Source organism: Talaromyces proteolyticus (genome assembly GCF_021365285.1).
Source record: "Talaromyces proteolyticus strain PMI_201 chromosome Unknown BGW36scaffold_8, whole genome shotgun sequence".
In the NCBI taxonomy this organism is placed as follows: Eukaryota; Fungi; Ascomycota; class Eurotiomycetes; order Eurotiales; family Trichocomaceae; genus Talaromyces; species Talaromyces proteolyticus.
Window position 1 is genome coordinate 1,652,752 of NW_025764284.1, and position 20,957 is coordinate 1,673,708.

A 20,957-nucleotide genomic window follows, 5' to 3' on the forward strand; every position below is an offset into this window, starting at 1 on the left:
AAGTCAAGTTGTTAACAGAGACCTAACATCATCCTTTCTTCTTCTTTTGCGCACTCTCCGTCATCCTCTTCAACCAAAGACGGAATGGGAACATTTGATAGGGGAGTCAGCCTGAATGCATGTCTGCGTGCACCTGGCTGATAATCCAGAGTCTGAGAATGCTGTGTCACTCTTTGATCCCATACTACGACCGTTCCAGGCTCATAACGAACTCGACAACAGAAATCCTGTCCACGGTTAATGTGATCAAAAAGAAACTTGAGCATATAGTCTGACTCCTCGTCATCCCAGCCTACAATTCGCTGCGTGTAAGAGGAATTCACAAAAAGGGCTTTCTTTTTGGTGACTGGGTGGACAGTGACTACTGGATGGGTGGCCTTGGTGATAGGTCGTCGCAGAACGGCAAGATCCCCATTGTCTCTTAATTCGCGTGCAATTGGGTTCGCAGTTGTGTGTATTGCCTTGAGGCCTTCGAGTCTTTTGCGGAAAGAAGGAGAGAGACGTTCGAATGCACGGTTCATCTTAGGCTGAGGTTTAGTACTGTTGCTAAGATGGAGAACTGAGGGAAGACAAACTTACATTGGAAATAATTGTATCTCCGCCAGCGCCAGGTGGTGATTCAAGCATACAGAAGAATGTCAGACCAGGTGGTTGCAATTCTGGGGACTTCGATTTGTTAAATCAATACTAATGTCCAAGTTAGATCTGAAATAATCAACATACCTGGTCGACATGGAATTGAATCGGGCTTTTCCTGGACCAAGATTTTCGTACTCGAAGGTCACTTTTCAAATTAATATTTGCCCTTTCAACTATCTTTGGTAAATTTTGGAATAGGTCATACTCTTTTGAATCGAAAACAATCACAAACTCTTCGGTCTCGGTAGAGTTCACCGCAGCCTTTGGATGAGGCATCCATCCATGCTTATGCAACGGCCCTTTAATATTAGTCTTTAGCAGCATTCTCGGATCAGCCGAAAACAGATATAAAAATACCAAAATGTGCAGCAACCTCTTTCTGCCTGGCGAACCCCGCATCTCTATACGTCTGGTCACGAAACACCAAGCAGCCACGTTCCGCACACATTAGTGCAAGCTCATCTAGTCCTTCAGAGGAAAGGTCGCACTTTACGCATGTTTGTAGTTAGCCACATGTTCTTTACTCTCACGTGTTCAGATGAAAAAGATGTAGAGACTCACAATTTGGACACCGTGAATTTCAGTCCCACAATGCGGACTTAATTCAAACACTTTCGTTGCATCTTTCAAAAGGTTCGGCAACTCAGGGTCTGCACGATGCCCAGGGTCTACATGCTCAAATGGGCCAACTGGCTGGATTTTCTCTAAGGGATCATAATGGGCTTGAAGAGTGAAATGTTAGATAAATTTGTCTTTTCAAAACCTTTAAAAGCGATTAAAGCCATATTCACTTACGAAGATAATCTGGGTAAAGAGGACCCTTATCCGGAGATTCACTTTTGGCAATCATGGTTTAAGAATGTCTTTATTTTCCGTCAATTTTCCAAGTTCTTGTCAATTGTGGTCAATATTTACACGTGTAAGTGAGAAGTGAAACTTATAAATGCAATGAACGAAGGTCTTGTGAAACAATTACGATTTTCAATGACATTATTCAATGTAGACCTCTGAAATTTGAATCTAACTAGCACCACGGCCAAACCTGTAAATGTTCCCTACGCTGCGGCCTCAACCTTTAGCCGTGGGTAATTGAGGGCATACATGTTCGCCGCACACTTGGCCGCTGTGGACCACGGGCAACTTTATCCAATGATTCATGTAACTATTGGCCGCGCCACGGGGAGACTCCGATAGAGTAGTCGAATGAAGATAACCGCATTCTGCAAGGCCGTTATCAAATATGGGTCGGTCGGTCGAGCCAATGGGAATAAAAGCATTACTTTGCCGCATGTGTTTTTTGGCTGCGGGAAATTATGGTGATTGGTTTTCGTATTCTATTAGAGGTTATCACTTGAAGATTAAATCATGTCAAAATTGTATATATCTGATAGATGTTGGCATCCCTCCCCTCCAGCCTGAAGCGAATGGATTCTGTTTAAGACTTTTTGTTACCACTTCTTAAAAACCAAGAAGACCAAGGCAGAATGACGCTTGATGAAATTAAAGGTACTGTGGCTGACGAGCCCCAGACTGTACAAGTCACAGCCGAAGCGGCTGTCAAGGCTGTTAAAGCCGGCGACAAACACGTTGATATTGCAGCTCAAATTATCGCCGAATATGGCGAAGAGATGAGCGGACAGACTTGGTCCGCTGAGGAAGAAAAGAAACTCATTCGCAAGGTTGACTGGCGGTTGATTCCAATTGTAATTCTTCCTTTTCATTCTATACTTTATATTCGAATGAGACTGAGACATTGTTTAGTTATTTGTCTGCGCCACATTGTCCGGACTAGACAAGACAGCCATTTCGGCCGCTGCTATTTATGATATTAAAAAGGATCTTAACCTTACGGGTCAGCAGTACTCGTGGGTAGGATCAGCCCCGTTCTTTGGTGGATTGGTCTTTATGGGACCGTCGGCCTACTGTCTTCAGAGGTAGTTAATCTCTCACCAGTTGAGTCATGGTGAAATACTTACATTTTGTAACAGAGTATCTGCAGTTAAATATTTTGCACTCAATGTCCTGTTTTGGGGTATCCTCGAGATGTGTATGGCTGCAACGACCAATTTCGCAGGGCTCTTCATCTGTCGCTTCTTTCTGGGAGGATGTGAAGCATTACTAATTCCAGCTGTTACTCTCGTAGTCTCAATGTGGTATCGTCCAGATGAACAGCCGAAACGCAACAGTATCATACTCAATGTTATTGCTCCCATCCTTAATGGGTTTGTTGCCTGGGTAGTCGGATACTATCCAGGTTCATTCCCTGTCTGGAAAATCATTTTCCTTCTACTAGGCGCGATTACATCAGTTTGGGCAGGTATTGTGTACTTTTTCCTGTAAGACTCTTTTCACCCCCTCGGTTATGGAAGTGTTACTGATAAGGCAATAGACCAAATAACCCCCTAGAAGCGAAATTTCTCAGTCGCCGCGAAAAGTTTATCGTCATCCAACGCAAAGCTGCCGACAATACTGGCATAGAATCCAAAACTATCAAGCCAAATCAAATATGGGAGGCCATCATGGATCCAAAAACCTGGCTGATATGGTTCGCCATCGTTGCATTGCAAGTCCCCAACGGGGGACTCACCACCTTCAACACATTGATCATTTCAGGTCTTGGATTTGATTCCCTGCAAACTTCACTGCTGGCCATGCCACCTGGAGCGATGAGTACGCTATCCGGAATTGGGCTGAGTTATTTGGCAGCCACAACCAGGCGATACAGAACCGTAATCGTTGCTGTGAGTGTTCTATTGCCTTTGTTGGGCGCGGTATTGTGTTATGCTTTACCGAGGTCGAACCTTGCCGGACAACTGGTGGGATTGTATATTCTTTAGTAAGTATATCTCCGTCCCTCTTTTAATCGTTGGGTATTCTAACTTGTAATAGTACTTACTGGGCTCCCTACGTGACCCTCGTCTCCGTCTATCAAGCTAACATTGCCGGCCACACAAAGAAGTATGTACTTGTTTACCTTTTTATATTCTTCGTTTCTAACTTCTTTGGTATCAGAATTGCTCTTTATGCCTGGTTTTATATTGCTTGGACTACTGGCAACATCATCGGTCCCCAGACATTTCGTGCCGACCAAGCGCCAACATACACCGGTGGCACGGTCGCTATGATTGTGTGTTATATTGTTGCTATAGTTGCTGTTCTTTCGTATGGTGCTCTCTGTCATCGCGAAAATCAGCAACGAGCTGCCGATATTCAAAATGGAGTGGTGACAGCTGCCGACCAGGATTGGTTGGATTTGACGGACAAGGAGAATAGGGCGTTTAAGTATACCACTTAAATTTTGCTAAAATTTCAATGTGAGATGCATTTGTCTCATATTACAGGCATTCGAGGCTTAATATGACTTCAAGATCGACCCAGCGGTTGTAATTTTATTTCACATAGTTCCGATTAGATACGATAATGTTGTCAGAATTGATTCTGTTTCACTTAAAATAAATCAAGGCGTCAGTCGCCCTCGGCCTTGCGGGGCTTATGTCCGGGCATACCGTAACGTGGGCTAGCAAATAGCCTTGGGCGGAGTAACGCTTGGAAGCTAGCGTCCGGGTCCTAGTGGAGGTCCCGGCATCACGCATAAACTCCGGCCCTCGATGAAGACCTAAATGCGACACTCAAGTACAGCAATAATTCGATCACAACTGTGTGAATCAACACTTACTTTTACCTCCCATTATTTGACAATAGTCTATGAACAATTTTTGGATCTTCTGAGCGGAAGCAAGGAAAATGACATCGTTCCTTATCACAGGGTCGTCTCGTGGGCTGGGTCTGGAACTGGTTAAACATCTCGCTTCTTTTCCTGCAGCAACTATTGGAACTATCTTTGCAACAGCACGAGCAGCATCCCCATCGGTTGACCTCACTCAGGTTATAAAAACGACGAACGGTCGCGTGAAATATGTGCAGCTAGACGTCAACGACCAATCCAGCATCAGCGCTGCAGCGTCTAAGGTTGACCAGCTATTAGGCCCTTCAGAAGGTCTAGACGTTCTAGTCAACAACGCGGGAATACAGTTACACAATGACCCTGCACCTAGTCTAATGAAAGAAGACACCTTAGATTCCACGCTCTCGACCAATGTCACAGGTGTGCATCGCGTCACCTCCACCTTCTTGCCTCTTCTTACTAGAGGTAAAGCAAAGAAGATTGTCAATATAACCAGCACTCTCGGTTCAATCGGGCTGGCGAAGCAATCCGGCGTAATATATTGCCCCTCTTATAGCATCTCTAAAGCGGCTTTGAACATGTTGACCGTGCAATATGCTTCCGAACTTGGTCCTAAGGGATTCACAGTCTTCGCTATCAGTCCGGGCTGGTTGCAAACTGATCTCGGTGGATCTCACGCTCACTTGAAGCCGATTGATGGCGCTCGTTCCGTTACCAACATAATCCTGAAGTCTAGCAAAGCGAAAGATAATGGTTGTTTCCGGGACATATATATAGAAGGAGACTCTTTTTACACAGGGGAGAACCCGCCGTGGTAGAGCAATTGATTATTGAATTAATTTGAATTTTGTCTGTCTAGAGTCCAAAATTTTTTTAACGTATATGTCTGACGGGTCTATTCTCCGCCGGTGCAGTTAATTTCGCCCAAACGCACCTGTGTATAAGTCTACTTTCTAAGTAGCCCAATAAGTGTGGCCTTCTGGCGGGGTTGAAAAATGAGAGGGTTCCATGAAGCTGTCTTGCCCTGTCTTGCTGTGTCTGACGTAACATCGTAAATGTATCATATGAAAGCAACTTGGTTGTTGCTCCTTGCCTGAAAAAACATCCTACAAGTATCAGGAGGTGTGCCACGCCCTGATTTACCAATAAATGCGCCTAATCCTGAATACTCTAGGGTCCGAGAAACTAAGAATTGGACCTCTGGAGCAATAAATGTTTAAAAATAAGGATAACCCAATCTTGAAATAGGTTAGGCTGATTAAAGATTTGCAAACTTGATCCCATAATAAGCGAGACTAACAGTGGGTTAAAAGGCAGGTAAACAAAGCGGTGTGCAAGCCATATTTATTTATCTCAACTCAGACCCTTCTAGGAAAGGCCGGCTGACAGGGCTAAGAGGGAAGACTAGTCTCCATCCTTCGTTTCCTCCTTTTTGGGAAATTTTGCTATCGCTAGTTTTGCTAGTCTAAGTTAGCTTGAGTTCAGTGATAAATTGAATTTCTGAGAGCTTTGCTTATAAATCATGCCCCAAACCATTTTTAGCAGTTCGATAATACCCATAGATTAGCACTTCCATATGATGGTTCCAATTAGTCCTTGTTCTTGTTCTCATTATCATTAAGAGGTGTGGGAGACGGCAAGGCGGGAAGGGGGTTGGCTACCACATAACCAATTGCTCACCATCTGGCCTAATTTGGCATCAGCCAACCCTTTGTAGAAAGGTCTGACATATTTGTGTGGCATTTTGCTAGTGTATATATATATTGATGATATTCAGATATAGCATAGATTTGAAAATGAAATCAAATTTTAACATAAAACAGTAGCATAAAAGCACACATTAAATAGACAATTATATAGCACTAATCCGGAATGTGGTCTAAACCATGACATCACATATTGAGTATAGTAATCAAAAATTAGAATCCTCTATCACTAATAAAATCAGTGTAAAAATTTGTTCTTACTCGACTTCCTGTTTCTTGCGGGAGCGGATGATAATGCGTTTCCTTCTGAGGATTTTAATAAACAGCCTTACAGTTCGCAGTTTTCCAAGATGGCTGGAGGGTGTAGAAACCTTGCTAAAATACAATTCAGATGTGGATGCTCTTCCTCCTTATGAAGATATCGATGCTTTTTCAACACGGAAAACGACTATGTCACTAGAATTCGAAAAGTGTTAGCATGGGCCTTCGGTTATGATAACAATCCATCCGATCTTGATTTACTTCGAACACTTATTGAGGCTGGTGCTGATATAAACGCTATAGCTATTGATACATTCAATTCGGGTGTGGGGAGTATATTACAGAAGTCTGTCTACACTGGCCACATTGAGGTTGTCGGGTTTCTACTTCAAAATTAAGCAGAAGTAAATTTTCCAGCGACCAAAGATCGAGGAACGCCACTACAAGTGGCTATATTACACGAATATGTAGAGATTGCGGATCTTCTCATCGAAAATGGTGCTGATGTGAATGCCTATGGTGATCGAGAAGATTTATCATCAGTGAGTAATCAAGCAGCATCTGTCGCGGGGAAGGAAGGTCATGCAGGTATGCCTAAGTATATATTACGAGCTTGCCCTCTTCAGTTTTTGCTTCATTTTCGGGGTTTACGTATTTTCATTCGACAAGAGACAAAATCATGAACGAAATACCATTGGCATATGTGGATGAACCATCTCTATGAATCATCGGAACGTAAATATTGGGTGTACACGTAGCTAGATACCGTAAACGCTTAGGCTGTGTCTGTAATTGTATTCCATCTTGTCTGACATGAATGTTGACATATAGGAGCGATACAATTAAAATCTACATTTCAATTAAAGAGAGTCCCTTAGCAACATAAGGTTCTTCCAAATCTTTAATTTCCTCCTCGGTAAGATGCACCTGCAAAGCTCCCACTGCTTCATCAATACGCTCGAGGCTGTTAAGCCCTAAGCTGGGATAGGCTCCACGGCTATGAAGCCAGGAAATCGCGACCTGGGCCATAGCCACACCCTTTGCTTTCGCAACCCTCTCAACACGGTCCACAATTGCTTTGTCAGCTTCAGTTTCTCGGCTTCGGACGAGCAGTTTCAAAGCGATGTCAGTTGTTTCACGGTTGGACACACGAGAGTTCCAAGGACGAGCGAGTACACCTCGTGCCAACGGAGACCAGGGAACTAACCCAATTCCTGCGTCCTTGCAGTATGGGATCATCTCTCGCTCTTCTTCTCGCCCGATTAAACTGTAGTAGCTTTGCATGCTAATAAACTTATGCCAATTGTTACGGATGGCAATGTTTTGAAGGGACTGGAATTCCCATGCTCTCATCTGAATTGGCGATTGCGTTAGTAGGAATAGCAGCAAATATGGGGAAAGCGTTAATTTTACCGAGCTAGCACCGATATATCTCACTTTGCCGCTTTCGACGACATCGTTCAGTGCACGCATGATTTCCTCCTTCGGCGTCTCGCGGTCAAGACGATGGATTTGCAAAACGTCAATGTAGGTGCCAAGACGTCGAACACTATCGTCCACTGCATCCATGATGTGCTTGCGCGAAAGGCCCACGCGGTTCACCCAGGTTCCGTTGTTCGCCAGGGTCAAATGTAATGGCGGGTGCTGACCCTCGTCATCCACACCAGGGAAGAGCTTGGTCATGATCACCACACGATTGCGTGGGATGTTGTGCTTCTTCAATGCTTTCCCGACAATTTGTTCCGAAACCCCATGGGAATACGAATCGGCCTATTTTTCATCAATTCAAGTTATGCTAACGAAGAAAGAAGAATTGGACGTACGGTGTCCCAAGTATTGATTCCCCGCTGATAGGCATGGTGGATGAGAGGGAGGGCTTTCTCCTCATCTAATACCCACCCCTGCCAGGCAGGGTCGCCGAAGCTCATGCATCCAAGGACAATCTTTGAAATTTTGAGGCCAGAGTTGCCTAGCCTATAAATTGTATTAGTCAACAGGTAAGGTTGATTCAAAGGGCAGGTAAATCACTGACTTGACGTATTCCATATTCGGGGCGGTGGCCATGATTGTGGTTTCTTTTGATTTTAAAGCTGGGGTATTTTTGGATCAAGACTCGTGGTCTGTCAGTGGGGTTCTCCTTTTTTGCAGCGGCTTTTAAAGAAGCGCATAGAGCGTATTACATTCTGATATGAGAGTTTTTGGAAAGTGAGGAGCAAAAGGGAAACACAACACAGTCTTTTATATTTCAAAACTTCATAACGACAAGTACATTTCAGTAATAAAAGCGCCTAAACTCCGAGTATAGCAAAGCCGAAAACAGTTGCAAGTATCAAGCATGGTTTTATCCCCATCTCCGATTTCTGTGGCTCTCGCTTTTGTGCTGATGTTTGGTGGAGTTTAGACAAATATCGAGATACGAATAGACACAAGGCCGAAGACCCATCTTCAACGTTGTGCATAACGGAGTGCAGTTGGCATTTGTTCTAGGTTTGGTAAACATGGAGATAGAGCCGGTCTTCATTCATTTAGCGTTTCACCATGAGGTTCAGCCCTCGGCTTTTCGGCGGTATTTCCAGTTTTGCAACCAGTCACAGGGGGTTTTTGTTAGTCCTCTCGGGCGGTCGTCCGAACGGTCGAAGTCATCAGGTTGCTCGTGTATAATAACACTGCAGGCTGTTGCACAAATGACGACTACATGTACGGTTCTGCCTGCTCGAGTCCCCAGTGCCATCGCTATGGCCGCATATTTCATTGGTTCAGACAATGGAGAGAAGTCAAGGTACAGAGGATCTCCATAAATCGGCCAAGATAGGTAAGCGGCGTGGGAAGTAGCCAATAATCGCGCCTCGGAGTTCGGAAGTGGCCGTTAGTGGGGTTCGTTCTCAATCGACAGCCAATCATTTCAAGCCCAAATGGATACCTGTATGAAGGGCCAATTTGTATACAGCGAAGGAATATTGTGGCTGGCTACAACATATCTCCAATCAAGAACCCCAGGCTGCTGGGCTTTCTCAAAGTCAATACGATGTCCGGTCGACTGATTGGAATATGACTGATCCCACCCCAAAGATGCATCACGTGACCGGGTCGGCTTGGCAGACGACACATCAGGCCAGCGGTAGCAGCCGCAGCCAATCAGCGCAGGCCAATGGGAAAACACGGACGAGAAATGGTGATCCGGGCAGTCAGGCAGTCATCCATGGCGTTCAGCTGGCGTCTCCTTCCTCCCATCGCCCAGCAAGACTCGGGTCGTCTCTTCCTACGTGTCACAAAGGCATAGAATGCCTGTTGCTGGTTGCTGCTCGCTGTGAGAGTGGCTGCTATTGAGCCAATTGCTGTGCTTGACTCGCGAGACCGTAAAGCTGTCTCTTCCATTCGTTGACCACCTTGACCAACCGCACATATTCTCTCCTTTGTCCTCCACAGCTGCTCGATGATCCCGCTCGCCGCTCAAGGGCTGGCTCTCCTAAAAATATTTCATCGTTGCCTCTTCGTGGTACTCTGCCAATTGCATATTTTCCGCTGACCTTTGATTCAATTGCGATTCTTTTATCCCGTGTCCGATCGGACTGCAGAAACTCGAAACCCAACAGCCAGCAAATGCACCGCCAGAATAGTGTCTTATACTCGAGTGGCCATGGTCACGCAGCATGCAGGCCCGCCTCTTTACACACTCGATGGCGATAATGGCACGGTGGCCTCAGCTCCACGCGGCCACACTCCTCCGCACCTCGTCACCCGGAACATCAACCACCTCGATATGAACAACACGTCCCCTGTCTCAACCCCCCAATCTCTGACCCAATACTCTCCTTTCAGTCCTCCAGGATCTACCAGCCAGCACTCGAGCATTGCCACGCGATCTCCGCCTCGCAATGAGAATCCATATCACCACTCACCTACCTCTACTTCACCATCGCACAAGCAGATGTCATTTGCGAGATCGCCGCCACCTAGGGCCTCCCCATCTCCGATTGGGCCAGATGACGGGAACCCAGGGTGGCCTTTGCCCATGGCTGACACACCCCAAAGTACTCACACGCTCCCGCGAATGAGGACAGCGCGACCTGGCTTGCAAATATCGATGTCGACGACCTCCCTCCGCAGCAGACACCGCTCCCCTCATCAAGATCATAATTCCGCCGAAATGAGCTATGGCAATCGCCCACTACCGCGATTTCCCCCCCGCGTTACTCCCGACCTCCAGTATAGTGACCCGCTACGCTCCAGCCAGAATTCTGGCAAAACATCCTTCTCGAGCTTCGAGCGAATGAGTGGCACGGAGCGCAGTAGTGTTTTGACAAAGAGCAGCTCCATGACAGACATTTTTCCAGATAATCCCAATGGCCAATTGGATGACGAGGACATGACTGTGGAGGATGCTATAGGAATGTATCTCGATGATATCATTGATGTTCCGGAAGAGACTTCTACCATACAAACAACGATGCGCACAAGCGATCTTGGTGTGATTGTCGAAGCCGTCTCTTCTCCCACTAAGCAGTCTTCCGTCGACTCGATCTCGGACGAGCGTGAGAACTCGGCAGGTACCACGTCAACTCACATCGAGGAAAACAACTTACCACAGAGACCTTCCCTCGACAAAAACGCAATTCCCGAAGTTGAAGCGCTACAGGATCAAAAATCTGAGGGGAATGATAAGACGGAACCCCCACATTCTCAAGAAATCTCGAATTCAGACAAGCCCGCGAGTGTCGATCCAAGCAAAACTTCACCCAAAGACGTACACTCTCAGAAGAATCTCTCCATTGATACCTCAATAGCCAAGAAATCTCTTGCTGACACGCCCGACCAACCAATTCCTAGTCCTCGCTACTCCACTATAGTACGGGTCTCAGGTATCGTGCCGCCGCCGTTTCTTCCCGGTACTGATGGTCGAGATCGATATGGTTTCCGCAAGGCGTCCCATCAGATATCCCTCGATCAATTTGAATCTTGGAATAAACTGTACTCTGGATTCGCCGAAGGTCGCCGTATAAAATGGATCAGGTTGCTAGAAACATCGGGTCTTCCCACCGAATCTCCAGTCACATTTCCCCCGAAGACTAATGTGATCAAGCGATACGTGCGTAAAGGTATCCCAAGCGAATATCGAGGTGCAGCTTGGTTCTACTATGCAGGTGGCTATGGCCACATGCATCCTCATCCTGGACATTACAACGAGTTGGTACGCCAGGCTATGTCGACACCTAATAACGGGGATAAAGAACATATCGAACGCGATCTATATCGCACTTTCCCTGACAATATTCACTTCAAACCCGACATGCCGAGTGATATGACTGGTACTAATAGTCAATATGTGGTCGTGGAAACGCAAATGATTCGCTCGCTCCGAAGGGTACTTTATGCTTTTGCACTTCATAATCCTCGTATTGGATACACGCAGTCGCTAAATTTCATTGCCGGACTTTTGCTCCTGTTCCTGCCTGAGGAGAAGACTTTCTGGATGCTTCATGTCATTACATCGGAACTGCTACCTGCGACGCATGAGGTCAGCCTGGAGGGTGCAAACGTCGATATGTGGATCCTTATGGTTTTGCTCAGAGAGCACCTGCCCCATGTTTATACGAAGATTGTGAGCACCAATCCAACGACATCAAAAGTCAAGGCTCCAGCATTAACGGTCAATACACGCTTGCCTGACATTACACTTGGTCTCACCAATTGGCTTATGTCGGTGTTTATTGGAAGTTTGCCGTTGGAAACAACACTCCGTGTCTGGGACTGTTTTTTCTATGAAGGATCTAAAACATTTTTCCGAGTCGCCTTGGGCATTTTCAAGGCTGGGGAACGGGAGATCCTATCAGTATCAGATCCAATGGAGGTTTTCCAAATTGTTCAGACAATTCCAAAAAAGCTTCTTGACGCCAATGCCTTGCTGGATGAGAGTATGAGTAGAAAATATCGTGTGGGTCAAGGTCGTATTGACGCGTTGCGCGCAGAACGAAGGGAAGCTGTTAGACAGGAGAAGACACGACTGTCGCTCATGGCTGGCAAGGCAATGGGATTCGGTCGACCATCAACCCGTAGTGGGGGCAAAAGCCCTCTTCCACGACTGGACGGATGGCGGGCAATGAAGAACACCTTCAACTGAACACGCAGGGCGCGGGATTTGCATTTTCTTTCTTCCTCTTACTTCGTTGTAGACATTACATTTGCATATGGTTGCTCTCAGGATGAGCGAATCATTTTTACCAAGCGGAAAACTGGCGTTGATACCCAATTTCTTTGGAATGCATTTTACGGGTTTTCTCATGTTCCATCTTTGCATCATCACTGATATAAGCATGCATGGATTCGTTGATCGAATGGTCGAATTAGATAGACAAGTTACGTCAAGAAAAGGCGATGACTTTACATTTCTTCTGTTGGCAGAAAACGCGCAATACTTTACTGTGCGCTGCACAGGTATCTCCAAGAGACTCGTGACGGCTGGTCAAAATTAGTTGTGAAGGCTAGACATCTGGAATGTCCAGTGACGCCATATGTAGATACCATACTCTTCAAATGTAATTGATAGCCAGTCACCGATATACCTATACCCCAGATCGAGCGCAACAATTCTGAGACACGCACCAATAAAGCTGGAATGAAAAACAAATTCGATCTCGATTCGATTCTGCCCTTGCCTCTAATTCGCCGTCCATCGTCTTCACATGTTCCAGGGATAGGAAGGCCCGAGAAGTGCGGGGAGGTCGAGTAGATTCTAATCCGTAGATCAAGGAGGAAAAGAGGCATTCCATACCGGGACCGACATTATGTCTTATTAGGATATGCGTGTTGATGCACATCGATCAATTTTGGTTTGCACCTACGGTATTTGGGATGACTTCATTGGGATGCGGCTAAGCAAATAAAGAAGATAATTCATTGAGTTTAATGGGGCCTAGAATTAATTCGGGCATTGCACTTGGCTCTTGGGTATTTTGGGTCTTCTCTCTCGAATGTCTGCTTTGACGATATCGCGTCTGAGAGTGTTGAAATGCATCAGCAGAAGCATAAGCTATCTCTGGCCGCATGGCGAATTTAGAATGGTACGCGGTTTGAATTGTTTCCGGTGACTTGCTGGATCCTGGCGACTGTACAGCGACTTAGGGCTAGTTGGAGAGATCGTACATTCCTCACGAAACCCTGAAACATCCCGCCATCAACAGCACCACCCACACTACATTCCACCAGCAGGAAATTATCACATTGTTGCTGGCCCAACCCCGAAAAGCATTTTTCATTGAAAATATGCTATATTCTGCCAGCCGCTTCAACGTGATTCTCTGGTTCAAGAGTTCGCCTATATCAATGAGTCTTCTCCCCGGCCAAGCCACACCGTTTTGTTCTTCTAATCAGCTGAATCAGGTAATACGATAATAACGCCTCTCGACACCGACACTCGTTCATCTTCACTCGTTAACTGTATTTTACTTCATCATTTTCACAGCCATCAAAATGCGTGCCTTTATCCCCGTCCTCGCCCTCGCCGCTGCTGCTTCTGCTACCCAAATGGGAGCTATGAGCGACGCCCAATCCTGTGCTGTACGTTGATTCCACTGCTGACAATCGCCTTTTCTAAATTTTCTGTCTAGATGCAAACTCTCCTGTCTAGCACAGCGTGCAACACCGGTAACGCTGCCTGTCTGTGCTCCAACGAGGCTCGTGAAGCGGTCATGGGCGAGATCAAGAACGCCTGCGGCTCTGAGCAAAGTGAACGTACGTATCCATTCCTTCTCTAATTATTACCGCTCTAACACAATTATCAGAAACTGAGAGACTCGCCACCCAAGCCTGCCGCGTGAAGAAGGCTCGCCGCGCCTACGCCCCCTCTGGCACCACCGAGCACGGCACCGCTGCCTCACCATCCGCCAGCGCTGCTCGCATCAACGGCGTCCAAGAAGAATCTGACTCCCAGGGATGCACCTGCGCCAACACAAAGGCCGCAAATACTCCAAATGCCCTAAATGCTCCAAATACACCTGAACAGGAAGACCCAGCCGACAAGACCACAACTAACAAGATGAACGGCGCTCAATCCGGCGCTGAGAGCAGTCGAGTCCACGCGTCTAGTATGATGGCCACACCCTCGTCCTCTGCAGCCCGCCACGGTGCCATGACCACTCCTACTTCATCTCGCGTTGCTACGCCAAGCGGCGCTGATGCCTTCGCGCCCTTCAGGGGTGCCGGAGTCCAGACCATCCCGAGCTTGACTGTCGTCGCCGGTGGTGTCTTCGCCGGTATCGTCGGTGTTTTTGCGGCTCTGTGAACTGGATTAACGGTTGAGTATTATGATGACAGATGATTTGTTTCTTGCTGTGTACTTCTTTATGTATCCTGTTTTGAGGTTTGGTTTTGTTAGTGGGTAAAATTATACCAAACATTAACACAGCCTCGCATTGTTTGGAATTGTGGCGTAATATAGATAATGAATTGATTAATTATATTACACCGAATACATATCTACACCCTAGTTCACTTTACTAGTAGAACTATGTATAAAGAGTGAAGAACATTGTAATAACACATCCGTTGATTCGTAAGTAAGTAGCCCTGGATATCTCAAACCATTAACATTAATAACTCCTGTACCATACCATCCTTGTAACACGCAAAACATGCACTAGTAAACCCAAAGAACCGTCCTAAAGAAACAACAATCAGAATTTCTCACTCGTAACGCATCTCGTCACATTCACCACCATCCAAACCGCACACTTGACTCCTGCCGACAAGATAGTCACTACCAACTGTAATCCAAAAACCAACATGCTAACCAACGCCCTAGCGGTTCCTGGAAGCTGTTCTCCCTCCCTAGTAGACCCTCTACCAAACTGGCTGTATTTCTCAAGATCGAATTCCTCAACCACGATTTGCTTCGATTTCGCTTTATCCTTTTTCCGGAAAAGAGAGAACCCGCCTTTACTCTTCTCCTTTTTCTTCTTCTTGGACCTCTCCTTTGCTTCCGTGGTGCGGATCTGGGCCATTAATTTGGCTTCCTCTTCTGCTTCTTCGCGTTCGGCCAGCGTAGCGAATAGCTTCCCGCTAAATGTTGCTTGAGTTTTCTGTGCAGTTGATGCGAGGGAGTTGCGTAGACGAGTCTTTCGATTCGTATTTCCGGGTGTTCGCGGGGTGCCCAGGCTTGGAACGTAAAGGTCTGCGTTGGCGAGGATTGGGTTTGTGGCTGGATCGGTGACTGCAACAGTTAGAATGGCTGCGACCAGTGAGTCGATGGCGTAGAGCGATGGGATGATCGCCGTGGTTAATCCGGCACATATGGACAGACTCATTGTGCCGAGATCGAACCAGGCCAGAAGCTCGTCATGGTCTGGCTGGGGTAGGGTTGACGTGCGAGGGGTCGCTGCAGTGTCGGCGGCTCGCACGCTGTTGGGTGGAGTTGGGCTTGTGACGACAATAGTGGGTGGTTGGACGCTATCGCTGTCGGGCGACGGGGATACAGAGATATGCAGGATACCTGGTTTCATGGTCTGGACGCGCGAGAGGGGATTCCCATCTTCACCAACTAGGAATGGAGAGTGTTGTTTGAGGAGTGACGGATGTTGCAACTCGTAGCGGTTCTGGTTGGCGTTCCAGATCAAGCGACAGGACTCTTGGGCTGCAGCGCGGTTGACTGCGTGTGTTTCGACTTCAACAGCCTCTGATGGGGCAAGACGGTGTTGTCGTGTGAGCTCTTTTGCCTGCTCCACTGCAAGCATAGAAGCAAGCTTGGAGAAAATGACAGTGACCAACCCATCATGAGGCGGCTGCCGACGAGCGGGGTCTTCGAATAAAAGTGACATGACATGCACACCCCTGTTTGACTTGAGCGGGTGGTTTCTCATAATAGAGAGTCCATTAGGGCTTGCTTGTAGAGTGTAGAATGGCAAGAGAGGATCGCCAAAGGTGAAAGTAGCAGTGTCGGTTCTAGGTTGAGTTAGATTTGGCCTAAAGTTCAGCTGGAAAGGGGATTTACCTCTCGACGCGCATGTTGAAAGTTCCTAGTGACTCTTGCAGTTCCTGTCCGTTTGCAGATTCCCATAATGTAAGCAAGTCCTCTGCGGTCGAGTACTGTACTCGCGGACTGAGCTCGTCGGAAGGGAAATTGAGCACGCTCGCCGGCACGGTTTTCGGCCCCAACAGAACATCGACATCCGCTGGTGGGAGCCTTGCTGCAGTTGACGAGCTACCACTTGGCTGGGTAGTACTGTTCAGATTCCCGTTCTGTGGGAAATATTGCTGTTCATTTAGCGGTACGTTGGGATTGTACTGTGGGAACATGGATCGAATAGGCTGTCCAGGAGAAATAGGCGACCTGTTGCGAGGCAGCCGCTCATTGCTGGGGTGTAGCCTTGAATCGTCATGTGAAAATGCAGAGTCTGGTCGCTCATCTTGTCTCATCACCTCAATGTCCTGTGTGCGCATATTCTCTGGCGAGTTTCCAGCAACCCCGGCAGCATAGTGTTTTGGCTGTTGTTGGACGGCGTCTGTATTCGTGTCCTCGATGATTTGAATGATCACTGACTCTGTCTTGATGCCTGCTTTGGAGGCCGTCGAAGACACAGGACTGACCGGGGAGTTGTCTTTTGGTTTTTCTCTGCTAGACATATTCTGGAATGGATTCTTTTTGTTCTTTGCTGGTGAGGGGAAGAGCTGGAATTGAGCGCTAGCAGTCATTATGGTTGAATTTTGAATAGGAAATAAAAATAAAACAAAAGAGAGCACTTTATATGCAAGAGACCGGCTCTATTTCAGGATGCAAGATCAAATGAAGTCGAATGAAACACCGGCCTGTGTCTATGTATGTAGAGCTATTGAATATATAATGCTCCCGACAAAAAACACAACAATTGAATCAGGAGAGCCAGCAACCCGACGACAGAGAAAGGGGAATAGAAAAGGAAATAAGTAAAAATATAATGACTGATGCAAGGGCAGAAAGCGAAAGAAAGACGCGAGATGCTCGGCTTATGAGTCGCGCCGATATCTTCTACTCATAACGAGAGGGCAGACCAGCCTTGCCTACAGGCCAATCACAATGCTGAAGAATTCCAAAGTCATGGCACCCTATCTGGGCCTGTCATGGCTGGCGTCTCAGTGCGAGCTTCTCATAGGTACGAGCAGATGTGAAAGCAGGAAACATCGTGCATGCAGCCGGTTGTGTTGTTCTGCTGGGCGTTTAACAGCGGTTGCGGGCGGTGATTGGGCAGGGCGGACATGGGCGGCGTCAATAGCGGCGCCTACATCTTTGCTGTCTTCAGCCAATCAGCGCCGGCAGTTGCTCTAGCCCTGCAATTGCGAGGAGTGTAGGCGCTGGCAGACAGGTCGCAGCCAATGGCATGCTGTTCTGTGCAGTTGTCTGCAGCAGGAAGAATATCATTGACTATTCTTAGAGTCGACCAATTGGTCTCGTGATAAGCTTAAATAAGGCCATCCCATATACATATGTTTTGTTATTATTTTTATTATTACTATTATATCGCAGTTTAACGACCGTACCCGGCCTCTAGGTGATGACAGTCTTGATTTAGTGGCCGCCAGGGCGGCCGTCAAGGACCTAATCCCCTAATTCCCCACGCCGCCCGCCCCATTTTGTGTCTACACAGCTTCTCTGCGCAGGGCCATTTGGGGGCCTTATAGGGGCTAGCGGGGGCCCGGCCTCAATCCTAGGAGTTGAACGTGCGGGTGTCACCTGCCAGTGATATACCACCCAGAACTGTCTGTCACCTTCCGAAGCCCTCCCCGGGGCCTCCGCTTCTTATAGCGTCCCATCCCCATAAATCGCCCCTGCAGACCCCCCGCTACCTCCTCCATCTACAATACCTAATTAATAAGTGGGGCGCCATTTCGGCCTCTAGCACCCTCCGCATTGGGAGGAGTCGCGTACCACAAAGAAGTTCAGGCAGGCGGTTCAAAGAGACCCAAGTTGAAATTCCCCAGATTATCCGATGACTGATAATCAGTCTGAAGCAAATTATCCCAGTCGGTTTCCGTACGTGACACAAAAGCATCTGGGCTCAAATCCCCAGGCATATCCGTTAGGCTAAAGCCGCTTTGAAGAAAAGAATATAGCATATCCTCAACGTTGATTTCCGCTTCGGCGTCTGTTGATGAAGTACTCGGGATGGTGAGGATGTCAACATTAGATTGGTTGGCTTGATTCCTTGTCTCAATACCATTCGGTGCATGTTCGCCCCTGTTAAACAGTGCGTCCATGGTGAGGTTAGCAAGACGGTGAAAGTTTTTACTCCCTCTTCGTGCTGACTCCCACCACTCGCCTCCCAGAGTTAGTAAGCTGGAGCACAGTCGCAAATCTGCCGACAGCTTTGCAAAGGAAAGTGAGGCAAGAATTTCCTCTGAGGCACAGACGCAGTAAGCTAGCGTGGTTCCGGCGAGAGAAATACCTTGTGCAGTCGGCCAACTCAGAATGAGGCCCTTTTCTTCATATAGAGACCAGAATAGGTGAACACGCTCAGTTGCACTCTCGAAACAGTGACGAAGTGCGGTTGTATCGGGACGCGGGCAAGCAAGAGATGGCTGATATAACAGCGCAACTGCGTAGTGATAATCGATTCGGGCTTTGATCAGGAGCGGGCTAGTATTAGGTTTGGAGATCGATTCAACACTTTGTTGGACTTCAACAAGCCATGCATCCAACCGAGCATGTACATCTGACTGTATGGACGATCGTGAGGATTCAGAAAGTTTAGAAGAGGAGATCTGGTATAATTTTTGTTTAATTTCAGACACTAAGCATGCCCAGCGAAACCGAGTAATAGAGTAGCTCAGGTGGGCTTGGTCACTTTCTGAAACCTCATCTCCTGGACTTGGGAAAACTTCGGGCATTGTGAGGTCAAGCGTATCATCATGAAAGCTTAATGGTCTCCCCTGGATTGCGCTGATGAGCCTAAATATAATGGTTAGGATTGTTCACACCTGTCCATCCACCCTGTTTTCGTTCAACTATTCTAGAGCTAGGTGATCGCTTGCCATTGAAGCTCATCTTCAATAGTAACAAGAAGGGGGGGAGGGGGGATTGTCACATACCTATTAAGTCTGTAGAGGCAAAAGAATGAACGTCGACGCATCTGAAAAGTAAGCACCGAAAAGCGGCCAGAAAGTGAAGTATTGCGGTGGATACCCATATCGATAGCATAAGCCATACCGAGATTTAACAGCACCCAGGAATTGCCACTTCGCTGGCTGAGAAATCCTTGGATAACGGAAAGAACGACCAACTGCACTGACGGGAGCGATATCTCGGCTAGTGCAGTAGACGTTAGGGCGAAAGCTTTATCGTCGTATCGTCGAGGATCTGGTCCAAAACGAATGTTGTGAGCTTGAAGATATGAGGCTGCGCTAAGGACAGAGAGCAGTATAGCAGCGGCGGTAGGAAGTGATATGGGAGACACATCTTCGCTGTCAACACAAGCGAGCTCGCCGTTATATGAAAACGGAGCTACATGGGCCGGCCAACCATTAGCCTGTAGAGATGATACTGATGAAGGCTCGATGCTTGAATACAGTGCAGCAACCAACGCATACAGACTTGGCCAATGCAGGATGGGATATATCGGGTGATAGTGGAAGAGGAACATGCGCACTAATCTATCGCATTCATCTCGTGGAGGCAGTATCTAGACAGCGGAGAGATTAGAAGTCTATATCGTTGCGTATGAATCCTAAGGACAAAACGAACCGTGCGTAGTTCGTCAACCAAGGCCAGTATACGGGCGGGTTCGGGACATGAGCCCCCATGAACAGGCGGCACCACACCATCAAGTGGGGCGGAATCATCTAAGTTGGTTGGAGTCGGTAGATTGGATAGTGCATGGTTACCACCTTTGTTACTCCGAAGCAGACGCGTGAAGAGGGAGCCTGACGACGCGCCGAAGTAGTTTAAGCGTGGCACACAGAGATTGGAAGAGATCAGACCGAGATCGAATGCTGCCGGTTGGGCTTCTACTAGCAGCGAGCCATCATCCTCTGCTTGAGTTCCAGTGTTCCGACGCTTAGCCGGTGGCGTAGGCCATGTCTTGCTGCCATGTATTGGTTCATTGAGGTCGATGTCAGGTAGGCGTTTCCGGACCAGGTCCTCAAGCCATTCCACGCGAGCTAAAGCGTCGGTGAGAGCGCTGGATTCGGAATAGGATCGAGCAATGTCAGTGATATTGCGTCCATATTGAGAATCTAATGAAGAGGCTTACGCTCGTGGCATCCCGGCGCCAGACCCTAAGTTGTCGACATCAATGCAGGTCACGCCAGCTCTCGCGCACTTGGAACATGACGGTATTCGTCTGTCACACTAGGTAGCATTAGTATACCTATCGCGCCTCAGGGTTAATGCCCTATCCCACCGACCTTGATGCGTCGTTGACGACATCTCTGACAAGCACTCCGCACTTTGATCGGCTCGCTGCCTGGTGAAAGATGGTGCGTCATGAAACTACAGAGGAAGATATTTCTGTAAAGTTTGTTGAATGGTAAATAGCCTCCAGCTATATGTTCGTTTGTGGTTTACGATAATACCGTTGCAGCGATGATTATTCAATGTTCCATGTTCAGCTGTTGATCCTTCCGCCTTTTGCTTTGTACGTAGATAAAGTAGACACTGGAGATCCCAGGTATACTACTAGAAATACTCCAAATGGTCGACTACA

At 47.3% G+C, this 20,957-nt stretch overlaps 8 protein-coding genes across 8 annotated transcripts; 4 read left to right on the forward strand and 4 right to left on the reverse strand.

The window, feature by feature from the left end:
* Positions 1-11: 11 nt before the first annotated feature.
* BGW36DRAFT_409050 (putative alpha-ketoglutarate-dependent sulfonate dioxygenase) lies at positions 12-1,622 on the reverse strand (the record flags this gene model as incomplete). The annotated part of the gene is made up of 7 exons (XM_046219095.1): positions 1,555-1,622; positions 1,435-1,502; positions 1,201-1,361; positions 997-1,126; positions 724-938; positions 580-666; positions 12-527 (listed from the first exon to the last, which is right to left on the reverse strand). The coding sequence occupies exons 2-7, from the start codon at positions 1,487-1,489 to the stop codon at positions 12-14; spliced, it is 1,164 nt and encodes a 387-aa protein (XP_046070614.1). The 5' UTR covers positions 1,490-1,502; positions 1,555-1,622.
* A 501-nt stretch (positions 1,623-2,123) lies between these two features.
* On the forward strand, positions 2,124-4,037 carry BGW36DRAFT_418196 (putative allantoate permease; the record flags this gene model as incomplete). Its single annotated transcript, XM_046219411.1, has 6 exons — positions 2,124-2,342; positions 2,401-2,573; positions 2,628-2,975; positions 3,029-3,475; positions 3,529-3,597; positions 3,652-4,037. The coding sequence occupies 6 exons, from the start codon at positions 2,124-2,126 to the stop codon at positions 3,932-3,934; spliced, it is 1,539 nt and encodes a 512-aa protein (XP_046070615.1). The 3' UTR covers positions 3,935-4,037.
* Positions 4,038-4,219: 182 nt separating this feature from the next.
* On the forward strand, positions 4,220-5,143 carry BGW36DRAFT_382752 (putative short-chain dehydrogenase; the record flags this gene model as incomplete). The annotated part of the gene is made up of 1 exon (XM_046216587.1): positions 4,220-5,143. The coding sequence occupies exon 1, from the start codon at positions 4,384-4,386 to the stop codon at positions 5,140-5,142; it is 759 nt and encodes a 252-aa protein (XP_046070616.1). The 5' UTR covers positions 4,220-4,383.
* Positions 5,144-7,140: 1,997 nt separating this feature from the next.
* On the reverse strand, positions 7,141-8,355 carry BGW36DRAFT_429353 (putative aldo-keto reductase; the record flags this gene model as incomplete). Its single annotated transcript, XM_046220674.1, has 4 exons — positions 7,141-7,644; positions 7,705-8,061; positions 8,115-8,265; positions 8,324-8,355. 4 exons carry the CDS (start codon positions 8,353-8,355, stop codon positions 7,141-7,143), a joined length of 1,044 nt encoding a protein of 347 aa, XP_046070617.1.
* A 1,573-nt stretch (positions 8,356-9,928) lies between these two features.
* On the forward strand, positions 9,929-12,409 carry BGW36DRAFT_429354 (rab-GTPase-TBC domain-containing protein; the record flags this gene model as incomplete). Its single annotated transcript, XM_046220675.1, has 1 exon — positions 9,929-12,409. The coding sequence occupies one exon, from the start codon at positions 9,929-9,931 to the stop codon at positions 12,407-12,409; it is 2,481 nt and encodes an 826-aa protein (XP_046070618.1).
* A 1,349-nt stretch (positions 12,410-13,758) lies between these two features.
* BGW36DRAFT_398697 (uncharacterized protein) lies at positions 13,759-14,569 on the forward strand (the record flags this gene model as incomplete). The annotated part of the gene is made up of 3 exons (XM_046218434.1): positions 13,759-13,845; positions 13,896-14,019; positions 14,070-14,569. 3 exons carry the CDS (start codon positions 13,759-13,761, stop codon positions 14,567-14,569), a joined length of 711 nt encoding a protein of 236 aa, XP_046070619.1.
* A 391-nt stretch (positions 14,570-14,960) lies between these two features.
* On the reverse strand, positions 14,961-16,974 carry BGW36DRAFT_361174 (proline-rich protein; the record flags this gene model as incomplete). The annotated part of the gene is made up of 2 exons (XM_046214254.1): positions 14,961-16,224; positions 16,274-16,974. The coding sequence occupies 2 exons, from the start codon at positions 16,972-16,974 to the stop codon at positions 14,961-14,963; spliced, it is 1,965 nt and encodes a 654-aa protein (XP_046070620.1).
* An 803-nt stretch (positions 16,975-17,777) lies between these two features.
* On the reverse strand, positions 17,778-20,680 carry BGW36DRAFT_409056 (uncharacterized protein; the record flags this gene model as incomplete). Its single annotated transcript, XM_046219096.1, has 5 exons — positions 17,778-19,204; positions 19,345-19,934; positions 19,997-20,432; positions 20,505-20,594; positions 20,622-20,680. The coding sequence occupies 5 exons, from the start codon at positions 20,678-20,680 to the stop codon at positions 18,196-18,198; spliced, it is 2,184 nt and encodes a 727-aa protein (XP_046070621.1). The 3' UTR covers positions 17,778-18,195.
* Positions 20,681-20,957: the final 277 nt, after the last annotated feature.